Here is a 14,573-nt window from a genome sequence, read left to right as displayed (position 1 = left end):
CTGTTTTCATCTCCACCACCTCCCACGGGAGAGCATTCCACATATCCACCACCCTCTCCGTGAAAAAATACTTCCTGACATTACTCCTGAGTCTGCCCCCCTGCAACCTCAATTCATGTCCTCTAGTTCTGAAACAACCCTCTAATTGAGGGATCAGCCATAGAACAAAATCACAGTGAATTGGCCCCTGCCTCAGAAGGGCCTTCCACTAGAGAGCTGCATGAGAGTGGAGTTAGCAGGAATCACGGGAATGGCCCAAATCCTGCAGGGTTCCCATGGAAGTGCAGGCAAGCCTCCCTCCCTTTCTTCTCCTCCCCCACTTCGAGCCTCAGGGCGCCCTCCCCAAACATACCTCAGTGCAACCTGGTGGTCTCTTCAGGGCAGGAAAGATCCCCTCTCTTTCCTGCCCGCTGCCACTGATATGCTTGCTGCCGCCACTGATATGCTTGCTGCCGCCACTTCATCAAAATGGTTGCTGAGACGTAAAGAGGCGGCCTTGTGAGACTTCTGTGAAAGTCTTGTGAGGTCACCGCTTGAAGTCTCGGCAGCCATTTTAAAGAAGAAGTAGTGGCAATGGGCAGGAAAGAGTGGGGATTTCCTGCCCTGAAGAGGCCTCTAGACCACCAGGGTACATTTGGGGAGGGTACCCTGACTCAGTGCTGGAGGGGAGGTGGATGGATGGGAGTCATGGATGGATGGGTGGGAGGGGGTTGTTAAAAGGATAGGTAGAATGTGGGTGCAGGGAGGGAGGGGGCTGGAGAAAAGATTGGTAAGGGGGAAGTACATGGAGATGGCAAAAGGTGGGAAATAGAGCATATGGGACAGAAGGAGATGGAGAAGAGAGTGGGACATGCTGCTCATGGATGTTTGCTTTTTTGAAAATGTACATCTCTTTAATGTTGTATTTAGCAGAGTATGGAAGAAAATGCATTTGTTACTTTTACTAGTATTTTCACTACTTATAGAATCTCGCTTTCTTGGTAGGGGGTCAAAGGACTGTGGGGTGGGATGCACTGTGTCAGGGGTAGGGACGGAGAGATTACTTGCTGTGGGGGATGGATTAGATTCCCACGGGGACGGTTGGGGATGAGTTAGATTTCAGTGGGGACAGGTTAAATTTTTGTTTGTCAACTCTCTACCTTCTGTTTTTGCCTCTGCACTGGCAACAAATTAGCCATGTCCCCAAGCAAAAGGAAGAGACAAAGCACGTGTCGCACAAGTCATCACATGCCACTAACAGCAGGTGGCACCAGAAGAGCTCTTCAAAACTGTCACAGCTCTGATCACATAAGAAAAAAGGCACAATACCCCAGTAGATTCCCAAGCTACAAAAGCAAACAACCCTTGTTTCTCAAGTAAACTAGAGGAAGCTATCAGTATCCCCAAAGGATGCACATTGACAATTGATGATTGACTTATGGAAGCAATTTATGCTGCAGTATTTGCTGTCCACCCCAGTGCAATAGACAGAAATGTCACATTAACAAAAAAGAGCAGGTACTAATAATACAGATGGCCACATGCCATCCACTTTTGGCATTCATACCCTTCATTTACTATGGTTTCCAGAGTCTGTTTTTTTATACACAGATAAATACACCATCACCATGACCAGCATTTGGTCTTTAGAAAATTCCTCAATCCAACCAAATTTCAAGACCTAGGGATTCAGTTTGAGGCATCTCTTCTGCCATTAAAAGCAGATTCTCCCTAGAATTAACGCATACAAATGAAATAGATTCCAGAATGAGATACTAGGTATATTATGATACCTAGGTTCCCATAGAACTATACTAGCTATCCCAATCCACAAGAGCTTAATAAAGCTGTAGATCAGTGTATGGCAAACTGCTTTGTTTGGGAGTTATAAAGTTTTTAGAACTAAAGTACCAAGGGCAGCCAGTGCTAGGTCATGAAAAACCACAGCTTCCTCACTGTTCCTTAATTGTAGAATCTGCAATGAAAAAGGCTGCAAGTTCTCAGGTTTCATTCTAATTCACCCTGAAGAAAAGACCAGAAAACTTTAGATGTGGTTGGCAAGAGTTTTTCAGGGTGCCATGCTGAATTCAAAAATAACAGATCACCAAATTTGGCTGGTGCAATACTATGACCTAGGGAAAGCAAAGGTTGCCTTGCAGACTGCTAAATTCTGCTGTAGTTCACTTGGCATCAATCTTCCAGGACTTAGAAGAGTTTGGGAAACATCTGATAGTCCATACTTGAGGCTTTTGAAACATCCTCTAATGCAGTAGGAGAGGCAATAAAGTGCTTGCTGGATGGCATGGCTGCAAGCATCAGGACTAAGAGAAGACATACATGAACACCTAGCAGTTGCCTCATGTTCAGGGGAAAACATTTTTGTAGAAAAAGTAAAGGAAACCATGGATGCCATCAAAGATCACTGTACAATTATCTAAAGAGGCTTTGGAGTAGTCTTCCACCATCAGAAGACCTCAGTATCCTCCTCCCTGCAGATCATATTATAGTTTGCCATTTTGGATATGGTTGGTACCTTCACAGTCTCGGTGAGGATGCCATCAATCTTATCATTTATGCAGTCAAAGACGAAGACTGAGAGAGAGAAAACAACAAGACAATACACCTTTCCACTGCAAAAATCACTCAGTTTTTGACTATCAACGTGTCAGCGATTTTTACAGTCGGGCAATGTCAAAGCCTAGGAAGATGTAACTTCTGACAAATGAGTGAGAAAAATTATTTTCACATATGCTGCAAGCAGAGCAAATCCAGACATTATAGCTTTTATCTGCAAGGGCCATCAAACGTTTTCTCCAAAGAGATTCAGAAATAGTTTTACTACTGATATCAACTCTGTGCATTAAATCATATTGAAAATAGACATTTGTTTTATCGATCAACTGTCTAATTCAAGTGATCTACTTACTAGACAATACACCCAGGCGGACAGTTGAAAGTGGACCTTCACAAATAGTCTCTAAACCATAGATGGTATCTAAACCCTCAAATAATGCACACTGTATTCCAACAATAGGGCAGGACAACCACAGACCTCTTTGCCACTGAAGAGAATGCAGAATGTAAAGATGTTCTGCTCAGGAGGCCAACCACCAAATGAATTGCATTGGATGCCTGCTGGCATAACAGTCTGCAATGTATTTACCTTCCAATTCCACTAATAAGCAAAGTCCTTTAGAAAATCACAAAAGTTGCACTAGTAGTAATCTTCATAGCACTTATCTTGGCCATGACAAATCTGGTACCTGTGTCTCCAGCAGCTAACAATCAAGGGACCACTGGCCCTTCCTTTTCATCCAGTTAGTCACATAGCACCAGAGTTCTCTACCCCAACTTGCAAGCTCTATGCCTAACAGTTTGGATGTAAAAAGGATCTTAATTGCTCCTTTTCAGAAGTTCTGGCCTCTAGGAAACCTTTCACAAAATGTTCTAATTCCTTCAAACGGAATATGTTCTCCATGTGGTGTCATGCAAGACAGGAAGATCCTTTCTTGTCTCATACAAGTAATTCTATAGTATCTGCTGCTTCTTTTCAACATTGGTATGAAAACTAATTCTGACAGAATGCATCTTGCTGCCACTGCAGTATAATTGACCAGACAGGCAAAGCTCCAGTTTCCAAGTACCATTTGATTTCGTGTTTTATGAAGGGACTGAACAATGGCCAGACTGTCCTCCAACCACCCATGTAAGCCCCTAACATACGCAACCAGGTAGACTTTCTTCCTAGTAGATGTGATTTTAGCAAGGTGCATAAGTGAACTTCAAGTGTTGGTGGGCTCTGCTTCTCATGCTCAGTTGAATCTAATTCTGCAAACACATTCCAAAGTGGTTCCCAAACTTTCTCAGTTCACAGCGCCTGTAGTGTTTAAGTAATTTTGTTATGGCGCCCCTAGGCCACACATTTCCTCTCAGGTCTTCTCTCCCCCCCCCCCCCCCCCCCCCCCCCCCCCCCCCCCACCGATGGCAACAGAGGCTTGGAGCCCTACCTTTGCTGGCGGGGATGCCCGAGCCCCACCAGCTGAAGCAGTCTGTTGCCTGAACCACAAGCTCCATGCTGCTGACTTCTTCAAGCAGTATGGTGCTCGGGTAGCAGACTACTTCAGCTGGTGGGGCTTGGGCATCCTTGTCAGCCATTCCATGGGTGCCACAATTTTGAAGGGGGCCTTAAAATATGCCACAGCTCCCCTGTGACTTCGCTGACCATGGCACACACTGACTGCTGGCCTAAAATGATATTACCTTCTCATATCGACCAATCTGTTATGCTACCTTTCTTTTATACAAACCTTCAAAATGACTGAGAACAACCCGTTCTTGGAATCTATTTACAAGGAACCAAGAGCCTATGGAACACTTCCCAGCTTTTCATCTCATTTGATCTAAATAAACCAAGAACCCTGGTTAAGAAGAAGACTATCTTGGTAGTTCCTAGACTGTATTTCTTTCTTCTAACAATTAATGAAACATCACCTTACAGCTAAGAAAGATAACAGCCACTATAGCCAATCTGCATGACAGACCAATAAACAAATATGTAGAATAGCAACTTGGTCATTTTTTTAATGCATTCATTGAGCATTACTGAGGAATTCTCAACCCATTCCTTGGAACACACCTGGTCAGGATGTCCACAGTGTATATGCATGAGATAGATTTGCATACAATCGAGGCAAAGCATTCAAATTTACCTCATCCATATTCATTATGGGTATCTTGAAAAGCAGACTGGCTTGGTGTGTCCTAAGGACTGGGTTGAGACCCCTGTCATAGACCAACAGGCAACGGAATATAGTCATTTTAGCTGCAGTGTACTTCATGCTGTCCTCTCGTTTAAAAAAAAAGGAGAGAATAAGCTGGACATTAAGTCTGTAGAGTTGAAGTAATCCTCACATTCATCTTTGTCTAGTCACACCATGATCTAGAGTTTTCTGGTATTGTTTTAGACGAGGGTTATTGCTTATTCCTAGATTAGAGAAGACATGAGTGCAGTATTTTCATACAGGTTATGAAAACAGGCATTAGTCCTAACTTTTTTTTTCTTTTTCTGTTTTATTTCTTCTTTTTCTTTTTTCAAGCAAGTTGTTTGTTTCCTGTCAGAATTGCAGGCACTATTGCCTGAAAGCATTTGTTGCCAAAAAAGATTTATTTGTTGTATCTATTATGGCAATTCCACTGGGATGTTGTAAATGTTGAATTATAGTACTTGCCATGAGTTTTCAATAGACTTTTTAAACATTTTGCAAAGGTACATATATTTGTCTGTACTATTCTTTATTTTTTAAAGAAGCTTCATCCTCAGAGGTTGCTCTGGTGGAAACAGACTGATCAAGAGTATAACCGTTTGCCAACCTTAAGCATGGGAGTCGCAAATGTGTGGCTGATGCATATATCCTGCTTGTCATGGAGAAAACAGTTACTTACCTGTGTAACCCCGGGCACACCTCCGGTTTCGCTCCACTCACCTGGGACTGGGTCACACAAACAAAATCTTCTACACATACACAGCCTCCACTGGCTGGATGACTCAGTAGCTGGGTGCAGGCTGAGGCAGGAATAAATCCAGTAGGCCGAGGGTACTCTTTCTGTGGGCACTCTTGCTCAAAGATTAGTCAGCAAGTCTTAGTGTTGGACTTCAACATGCTTTAACAGTAACTTGAAAAAAACAGTTCATAAACTTGTTAATTAATCTGTACAATTCAGGGTGTCTTTCTTCAGAAGGTCAGCACAGTACTAAATATAGTCTCCACATGATATCAAGGCATTCAAACTCACAGTTCAGTTCTATCTTAAATCTCCTCTATTTGCAAACCAGAGCAAAGCAGGGGTGTAGCCAGATGGCCAATTTTGAGTGGGCCTGAGCCCCATGGAATTTGTCTCTCCCCTGCTCCACTCTCCACCCCTTCCCACCCACCCGCCTGCCAACCCAAAATATTAAATACCTGAGATGGTAGGGATCCCCAAACCCCACCAGCTGAAGATTTCCTCCTCTTTGGACAGCCAGCACTATGCTAAACGGCAGCTAGCAGCACTTATCTTGAGCTGTCGCTGCCACAAGCAGGCCATGCATTCATGAACACTGAGCATATGCAGCAGGGCCAATGTCAGCATCAGCTTGAGGCAAGTGCTGCTGGCTGCCCAAGGAGGAGGAAATCTTCAGCTGGCAGGGATCCCGGTCAGTCACAGTAACAAGTGCCACAATTTTGGGTGGGCCCCGGCCCACCTGTAGCTACGCCACTGGAGCAAAGTACTTGGTAATCTTGATTAAACTCTTGGTCCACAATTATCTCCACATAATCTCTTCAGTTGATTTCTGTCCCATTCTGAACAGGGGTCATTTACTGATGCAATGAAAGTCCTGCCAGAAGTGATTCATGCCTGCTTCCGCTTTTCCTACCTGGAGTATATTGTCCCCCAAACACTCCTACTTGTTCCCAGTTAGGGAACTCCCTGCAGGCACTCGCTGCTGTGTAGCAGAGGCTTCCAGTTGCCACACACTGCAAACTTTTCCTGCCTTGGTACCCAGGACTTCCTCCTCGTTACTACAGGTTTCTGCGGGGGTGGGCTACAAAAGACCAGAATTGTCTGCATGCAATGCCTTTTATTACTTCTTGGCCCTACCCCTTAGGATGGTCTTTATTCTTATTCTCTCACCAGGCTGTCGATACAATCTCTGTCTCCTTAGTGACCCCCAGAAAATCTTCCCACCTCAAGTCTTATGCCAGAGACCATTTTCGGGGAGAGGAGGGCCACACCTGTCAGGGGCATTCTCCGTGGATAGCATGATAAATCAACCACACAAACCCACCCTCCTTCCTTGGCTGAAGCTGCAGTGGTGGTAGAATCTATACATGTCCAGTAAAAACGTCTGAATTTTTCTGGGCTCTGGGAGAGCAAGTTCAGGGATTTCGTTGCCATCGGATAATATCATCCAATTTGTGGCTGATTTATCCTGCTGTCCACAGAAAACACTTGTTTCAGTTTAAGCAGCTTTGTTTTCTGTCCAAAGCAATACATGTTGTTTTGAGAATACAAATCTACAAATGTTGCTGCATCCCCCAGCTTAACCTTCCCAAGGAGTGCTTCCCCCAAAATGCAGGTAAAAAGTATTGTGTTGGGGAACATCGTTTGCCCATGTACAGGGTGAGTAGTTTCAGACAGGTGACTTATTCTAAAGGCTAACCAAAACTGCTTTTCAGTTTTGGCCGAGACCGAAACTGAAAGCTTCCAGCCGAGACTGAAACTGCAGCCAAACTTGATTACCTGGTTTCAGCCAAACCAGGGGCATAGCCAGACTTTGGTGGGAGGGGGGTCCCAGCGCAAGTTTAGAACTAGAATGCAAATTTGCACATGCAAGTTATAGAGTAAGTCATTTGTGTGTATAACTTAATTTAATAATGAGCTGATAATTGGCGTTAACGAACAATAATAGACTATAATTGGCCTTAATTAGCACCAATTGACAGTTACATGCTTAACTGCCCTTAGTCGGTATTTTATAATTTGTGTGCTCAAATTTCAGAACGTGTAGCTTTACGGGAGGTGTGAACCTGCAAGGGGCATGGGAAGAATACTAATAGTTACATGCCTAACTGCCCAGTTAGGTGCAAACATTTCTGCCAGCTATTGAACTAGTGTAGGTGCTCACACCTTAAGTTAGGAGCGTAAATATAGACTTGTGCGCACAATTGCCATTATAGAATGAAAGCATGACTGCCATTATCGAATCCATGCTTAGTACATTGTTCTAGTGTCTAACTTTAGGTGGTCTAAATTACCCCCTATGTGTATAAAGTTTAAAGGTGTGAATAAATGTGGATAAATTTTGTATCTGAATTTTCTGAAGGCATTTGACAGTCCCTCATGAGCAACACCTGAGGTTGGGATATGGAGTCTGTCAGAATTTAGTGTACATTAAAATAAACATAAAGCAAAATCTTCTCTCAACAACAACAACAAAAAATAACCAAGCACACATACCCTTATCTTGTATTGTGTACACTGGTATTTAAGTTTTATTGTCTGTTTTTTTACTCCCCCCCCCCCCCCCCTTCTCTGCTACTATGTTTAGATCCAGAATACCAAGTCTTCCTCAATGGCACCAAAATACCAAACTTTTCTGAAGACCCTACTGAACTAGAGTGTAAAATTACTGAGGTGCAAGGGACAAAGAACACTCGTTTCACGGTGTCCTGGTATCACCGGGTCGGGATGCCTGGTGACAGCTCAGTTACCTCCGAGCTTATCGCCTCCATGGATCAGGACTGGGCCCTGCAGGTAGAGAAGAAGAACCAGGAGCGGGTGCAGAATGGGGAAATGATTTTCTCCAAGACGGACATGACAACCTTTACTCTGCGCATCCAGTGGACAGCGGAAACAGACAGAGGCCTCTACTTCTGTGTCATCTCTGCGTGGAGCAAACAGCGGAATGACAGCTGGGTGAAGAGTAATGAGGTGGAATCTAGACCCGTGGCTGTTTTTTGGGCAGCGAAAGGTAAGAGGCATGTTGCTTTACAATTTTATTATGGTTAGTTGGTTCCCTCTACCCACTAGCAGTAAAAATGCTCATTTTCCGCTGTAGTGAGTATTGGTTAATATTATCCTACAAAGTCTGATTCCTTGCTCTCCTCCTCCAGAACTTCTAGTCTGTGACTGATGGATCCGCCATTGGTAAACACAAGGGGCGTTGGTTGTTCTCTTGAAATGATTAAACACTGCTGTTGAAGGAGTGTTCAAGTATGATCTGAAATGGTTTACCCAGGGTTGTAACAGCATTTGAAACTTGTTTTTTTAAGTTTTACAGAAACATACATGGCTTCTGAAGTCTGGAACAAACATCATGGGGATAAGAGTAAACAGGCAGGAGTTTATAGAATTATAAATGTATTCACTCTGCTGCTCCCCAGTATCTCTCCACACTCGTCCTTCCCTACACCCCTTCCCGTGCACTCCGCTCCATGGATAAATCCTTCTTATCTGTTCCCTTCTCCACTACTGCCAACTCCAGACTTCGCGCCTTCTGTCTCGCTGCACCCTACGCCTGGAATAAACTTCCTGAGCCCCTACGTCTTGCCCCATCCTTGGCCACCTTTAAATCTAGACTGAAAGCCCACCTCTTTAACATTGCTTTTGACTCGTAACCACTCGCCTCCACCTACCCTCCTCTCTTCCTTCCCGTTCACATTAATTGATTTGATTTGCCTACTTTATTTATTTTTTGTCTATTAGATTGTAAGCTCTTTGAGCAGGGACTGTCTTTCTTCTATGTTTGTGCAGTGCTGCGTATGCCTTGTAGCGCTATAGAAATGCTAAATAGTAGTAGTAGTAGCGTATTAATAATAATAATAATAATATGTAACGTGCTTCTATTGTATAGAGGGATCAAAAGTTTTAAACCATGTTTGATTTAAAGATTTTAAAACATCAAAAACAGGATAAGAAAGCAATCTCACCATGTACTAAAATAACATAAGATATATATTAATGTGAATGGATTTTAGGCTTCTATAGCCTTAGATGAATTTCTTCAAAAAGGCAGTAAATCAATCAATCAATATATAAATGTATGTTTGTATGTCAAATAACAAGGTTTTTCGAATTAGCCCATCTGTTGGTCCACCATTTCTCTTTAGTCTCTTGATTCTCTATAAACCTTCTTGCTCTCTTTACTCTACCCATCACGATCTCTTGACTAGCCTGTAATATATTTAGGTATGCTCAGGTGAAGACAGAGGCGTAGCCAGACCTTGATTTTGGGGAGGAGGCTAAGTCCAAAGTGAGGGGGGACACATTTTGCCCTGCTTCCCTGTCACTCTTCACCCCCACAAGAACCCCACATACCTGGGCTGGCGGGATTTCCCAAGCCCCGCCAGCAGAAGCCTTCCTGTGGCGATACTCGGCGTTGCCTGTCCTTCTTTCCCGCCCCGGCATGCATGCTTGGTTTCAGTGAAATTGTACATGCACATGCTCAATTTCATTAAAACTAAGCATACGCGTGAGGGAGGGGCAAGCAGGGCAGGCAGTGTGACGAATATCACTGCAGGAAAGCTTCTGCTGGCAGGGCTTGGGGATACCCACCAGCCAAACCAGCAGACTTGGGAGCCTGAACCCAAACTGGGAGAAGGCCCTCCCCCCCTCCATGGCTACGTTATTGGGTGAAGCAAACTGAAGCTTGCTTCATTGTAGTAGCCCCCACTTTGTGGAATGGTTTTCCGCTTTATATTTGTGTTGAAACATCTTATAGTAAATTTAAGAAAGCGTTGAAAACGCACTTGTTCACTGCGACCCTCCCATCAGACTAATTGTTAATCACCCATGCTTCTCTTGCCTCCTTCTCACTCTACCTTTGGTGGCCTTTTGTTAGCATCCTAGCACTTTCTTTTCTCAATACTTGAATGTCTTTTTACACCTCCTTACTCTCTTCCTTCGTCCTATGAGTGTTTCATCATTTTGTAACCTAGGCCACCTCCTAATTGCTGTTGTACTAGTCTCCCTACTAATGAATAATTATTCTTATTGCAATCCACTTTTATAGGTGGTATATCAAATAAATTAAACTGTATACAGTATAATTATATAATTCTAATATATGTGTCCTCCAATTGGAGGGATAGAGAAAAGATAAATCATAAATTTACCTTTTTACAAAATTAAATCCATCTACGGTAGCCTCAACCATACCAAACCTGACCCTAAATAAAAATTTTAATTGTCCAAACACAGTTCAGGATCTGGAACAAAGGCTGGTAGAAAATTAGACTGTTGTTTTGGATCAAAGAAAAGATACTTTTTGATAATATAGCACTTTACATTTGCAAGGAAAATAAAGCAAGCTTGGTGCTCCTAGATTTTAAAGCGAGAAATTTCCATCTTTGTCTCCCATGGGACATCAGGATAAATTCTAGTTGCAGCCCCCAAAACGTCTTAGCCTTTCTAGGAAAGAACAGTCTAAAATTCCAACCTCTGTCCAATTCCAAACAAAAAGTAACCAACATAGCAGCAACCTCCATATTTCTGGTAATAAACTAGAAGAAATTTTCAGATTAAAGCTATCTACCCCTTCTGTTGACTTTTCTCTGTAGTCCTTCTGTCAAACTATAGAACCCACAACTAACAAACTTGGTTTAGGTGAACTCATTGCCTCTGATATTTCTAAAACTTCCTTCAAATAGCTCAAACAGTATGTCTTTAGGCGACTCAGAAGCCACTCTAGGAAATTTGATAACCTTTACAATCCTCTTCAGAGAATTTTGCAAAGTTTTCATTCTCCGCAAATTAGACATTTCTGATTGAACCAAATTTGAACATATATCCTTAATAGCATCTGCCGATGACCCCTTGGAAGGTAATCTCCTTTCCATTTGGGCAACAGACTGTTTGCAAGTTTGAATCCGAATCCACTCCTCAGATTTAACTACATATGTTGCAGTTACATTTTAGCAAGAACAAGTGATTTCAGTCTTGAAAAGACCTGAAGTAGAAGAGCCTTAGTAGACTGTAAAAAAAAAAACCTCAAGATTAGTTGTGTGAACTACTGAGGGCCACTGGGGATTGTCAGAGCTTGCAGTCTTCATCACTCTGCTAAACTCGCAGAGTTCTATTCTGACCAAGACAAGGAAACGCAGCAGGTGTGACCCCTCACAAAGAGGACCGCCCTTCACATTTGCAGCTCCATTCCCTCCCACTACACATCCTTTTCCCCTCCTGACAGCACAACACAGTGCTGACCATAGCTAATTCCCCCTCCCCTCCCCCACACACATACACACAGAGTCAGAACACCTTCAGATACCCCTCTAAAATCTCCCCTCCCCCAAATAAGCAGCCCTGCTCTCCAACAGCCTGACTCCCCCCCCCCCCCCCCCCCCCCCCGGACTACTGGAAGTCTCCCTGGTAGTTCAGTAGTACCCAGGTAGCAACTGAGCTGGGATCCAAAATAGCCACCATTTCCCTTTGCGGTCATCTCACAGCACTGTAGTAGTACTGCAAGACCACAGGGGTCATGGTGGCTATTTAGGGTCCTGCATAGTCCTAGGTGGCAGCAGAGAGGCTCAGCTGCTGCCCAGGTATCACTGGATCACCAGGGAAATCCCCGGCAGGTCCCTGGAAGGGGGATTGGAGAACACTGTGACAGTGGGGAGGGGGAGAGAGGGGGGATTGGCCATATACAGTGCTGTTTTGGGGTGTTAGAAGGATGGGATGAGTACCATTACACCAGACTACCTGTAGCAAAACTACACCTACTGCCTCCTCTTGAGATGGTGGTTAAGTTCAGCTGTGCTTGCTATTGGCAATCGTGACCACTAGCAGGCGGTAGCAACTTATGCGCTAGCTGTCACTGCCAGCCATATCTCTGCCTGTCCAGGTCGTTTCCATCTCCTGGCTACTCCTGCATTAGGCAGCTAACGCAGGATACTGTGCGCTGCTGTTATTAGCGCAAGGAAGCAGTAGTGAGGTAAAATCTGCGTTAGCTGCTTAACTCAGCATAGTAAAAGGAACCCTTTGTACATTTAGTATAGACGTGCTCAATTACAGAGAATGACCTCTCTCCTCCCCCCCCCCCTTTATTAATTGTTGGTGCTTATGACAAAATGTTATCCTGTAATAACCACTCGGCCTAGAACCAGTGCCAGGGTTATCAAATATGTTCAAACAAGTAGAATCCTCTCAACAATATGTTGACTACAGAAGCACACTACCATTATTCAAAAGCTGAGTTTAAAATATTAATGTAGAATATGTACATATTTTTTTATATATATATAAATCAAAGAACCAGTGGTAAGATTCAGCCCTGTTTTACTGTTTACAGGTGCCTAGTCAGTCTAACATGAATAGAAGGCCACAAATGTTCCACTTTGTAAGACATCTAAGCCAGTGTTTCCCAGTCCTGGAGTACCCCTTGCCAGTCAGGTTTTCAAGATACTCACAATGAATATGCATGAACTTGATTTATATACACTGTGGACCGGACTTGGGAAACACTGGTATAAGCACTTGATTTGTTTGTCATGTGCCATCTGTCTTCCATCTTACTGCATTACAGATTCTTTCAAGAGGACCATGCTGCTTCATTGATGCCACAGTATCACAGCACAGACTCTGTGTGTGGTGTTTTAACATGTAAAAACTCCAGAATAATTCAATTTAAAATGGTATTTATAGACCACTTCTACAATTTAAATAAAATTTTGCACACATTTAAATAAGACAGCTCATTAGACATAAAGAAGGTGATTCTATAATAGTACCCTGAGGGTGTCTGATTGGTGCATGTATTATAAAGGGCAGTGGGTGCCTACTTTCCTTTCTAGAATACTAGTGTAGGTGGGTAGACACATGCTTATGTTCTTATGCATGAACACTTGATGTAGTTGTAGAGCTTGTGCGTAGTTTCAAGAGATACGGGCATAACTTTTATTTTCTATAAGTAATGCACTTAAATGTGTGCCCCTCCCACACTCCACCCAGATTCTGCCCATGTGTGCTTTGATCACCAAGGAGGTTTCATTGACAGGAGATGGTGTCACATGACAAGGCTGAACCATCTACACCCAAGGATGTTTAATTGCATCCCTACACAGCAACTGCCATCTTGATACACTCAAAATACATTACTTTGAATGGCATCAAGCTCCCCTTACTTGCTCCACCCAGACTCTGCCCATGTATGCTTCCGCCCATGCTCCACTCACTCTGACCAAATGTACTCCACCCAGACTCCGCCCATGTGTATCTTGCCCAGGCTCCACCCAGACTCCGCCCATGCATATGCCACCATGCAAACTATATTCTATCAAAGATATGTGTTTTTACAGGATAGTATGTAGCCGCATATCCACCATATATGTGTGTATGTTTCACACATACATAAATATATGCCAGTGTTCTAATCATTTATTTGCATATCTGATGCCTTCTGTATGGAATTACCCTAAAGAGAGTAATTTTATAACAGGCTGCCTGGTTTAAGAGGGCAAGTAGGTGCCTAATTAGGCACTTTTTTTAATATAAAGGCACATATAGGGGGCAATTCTATAAAGTGCGCCAAAAGTTAAGCACCAAAAGGCAGTGTGCTGAGTGTGAATTCTGTAACGCCATCTAGGCAGCCAGATTCCACATAGAATACTAGTGCAAGTCAACGTTTACACACAGTATAGGAACACCCACTTACACCATGTCTATGACAGACTTAAATGCGGCACTTTATCACATAAATGGCAGAATTCCGTAACCTAAGTGCATAATTTTTTGACCCGCCCATGTGCCTCCCCCTATGAATGTCCTTTGGCAGTTACATGCTATGGACCGGATTCAGTGCTATTCTGTAAAAGTCGCTCCGGGCTGAGCGCCCTTTATAGAATAGCATGTAGCTCCGATTCCCATGCCCAAATTTGGGTGCCAGGACTTTCGCCAGGTGTAATGCCTGGTACCCAATTCGGTTAACATCCCAAGTATTCTATGGCACTGCCCAAGCCCCTCCCATGGCTAGACCCCCCTTTGGGTCTCATGCTATGGAATTTGAGCGCCCAGTGTTATAGAATAGCACAGCCAGATGTGTGCACAAATCCTAATTG

The 14,573-nt window shown here is 43.5% G+C and overlaps 1 protein-coding gene across 1 annotated transcript in view; it reads left to right on the top strand.

Annotated features, from left to right (window-relative positions):
* The window catches only part of PTGFRN (prostaglandin F2 receptor inhibitor), a 188,994-nt gene that overhangs the window by 102,789 nt on the left and 71,632 nt on the right, over positions 1 to 14,573 (top strand). The window contains exon 5 of the mRNA XM_030204034.1: positions 8,069 to 8,491. Coding sequence (XP_030059894.1) covers positions 8,069 to 8,491 — 423 coding nt within the window. The remainder of the gene's footprint in view (positions 1 to 8,068; positions 8,492 to 14,573) is intronic.

This window comes from Microcaecilia unicolor, chromosome 5 (assembly GCF_901765095.1).
Source record: "Microcaecilia unicolor chromosome 5, aMicUni1.1, whole genome shotgun sequence".
In the NCBI taxonomy this organism is placed as follows: Eukaryota; Metazoa; Chordata; class Amphibia; order Gymnophiona; family Siphonopidae; genus Microcaecilia; species Microcaecilia unicolor.
Note: the sequence above shows the minus strand (reverse complement) of the source record. Positions and strands in the feature narration are given on the sequence as shown.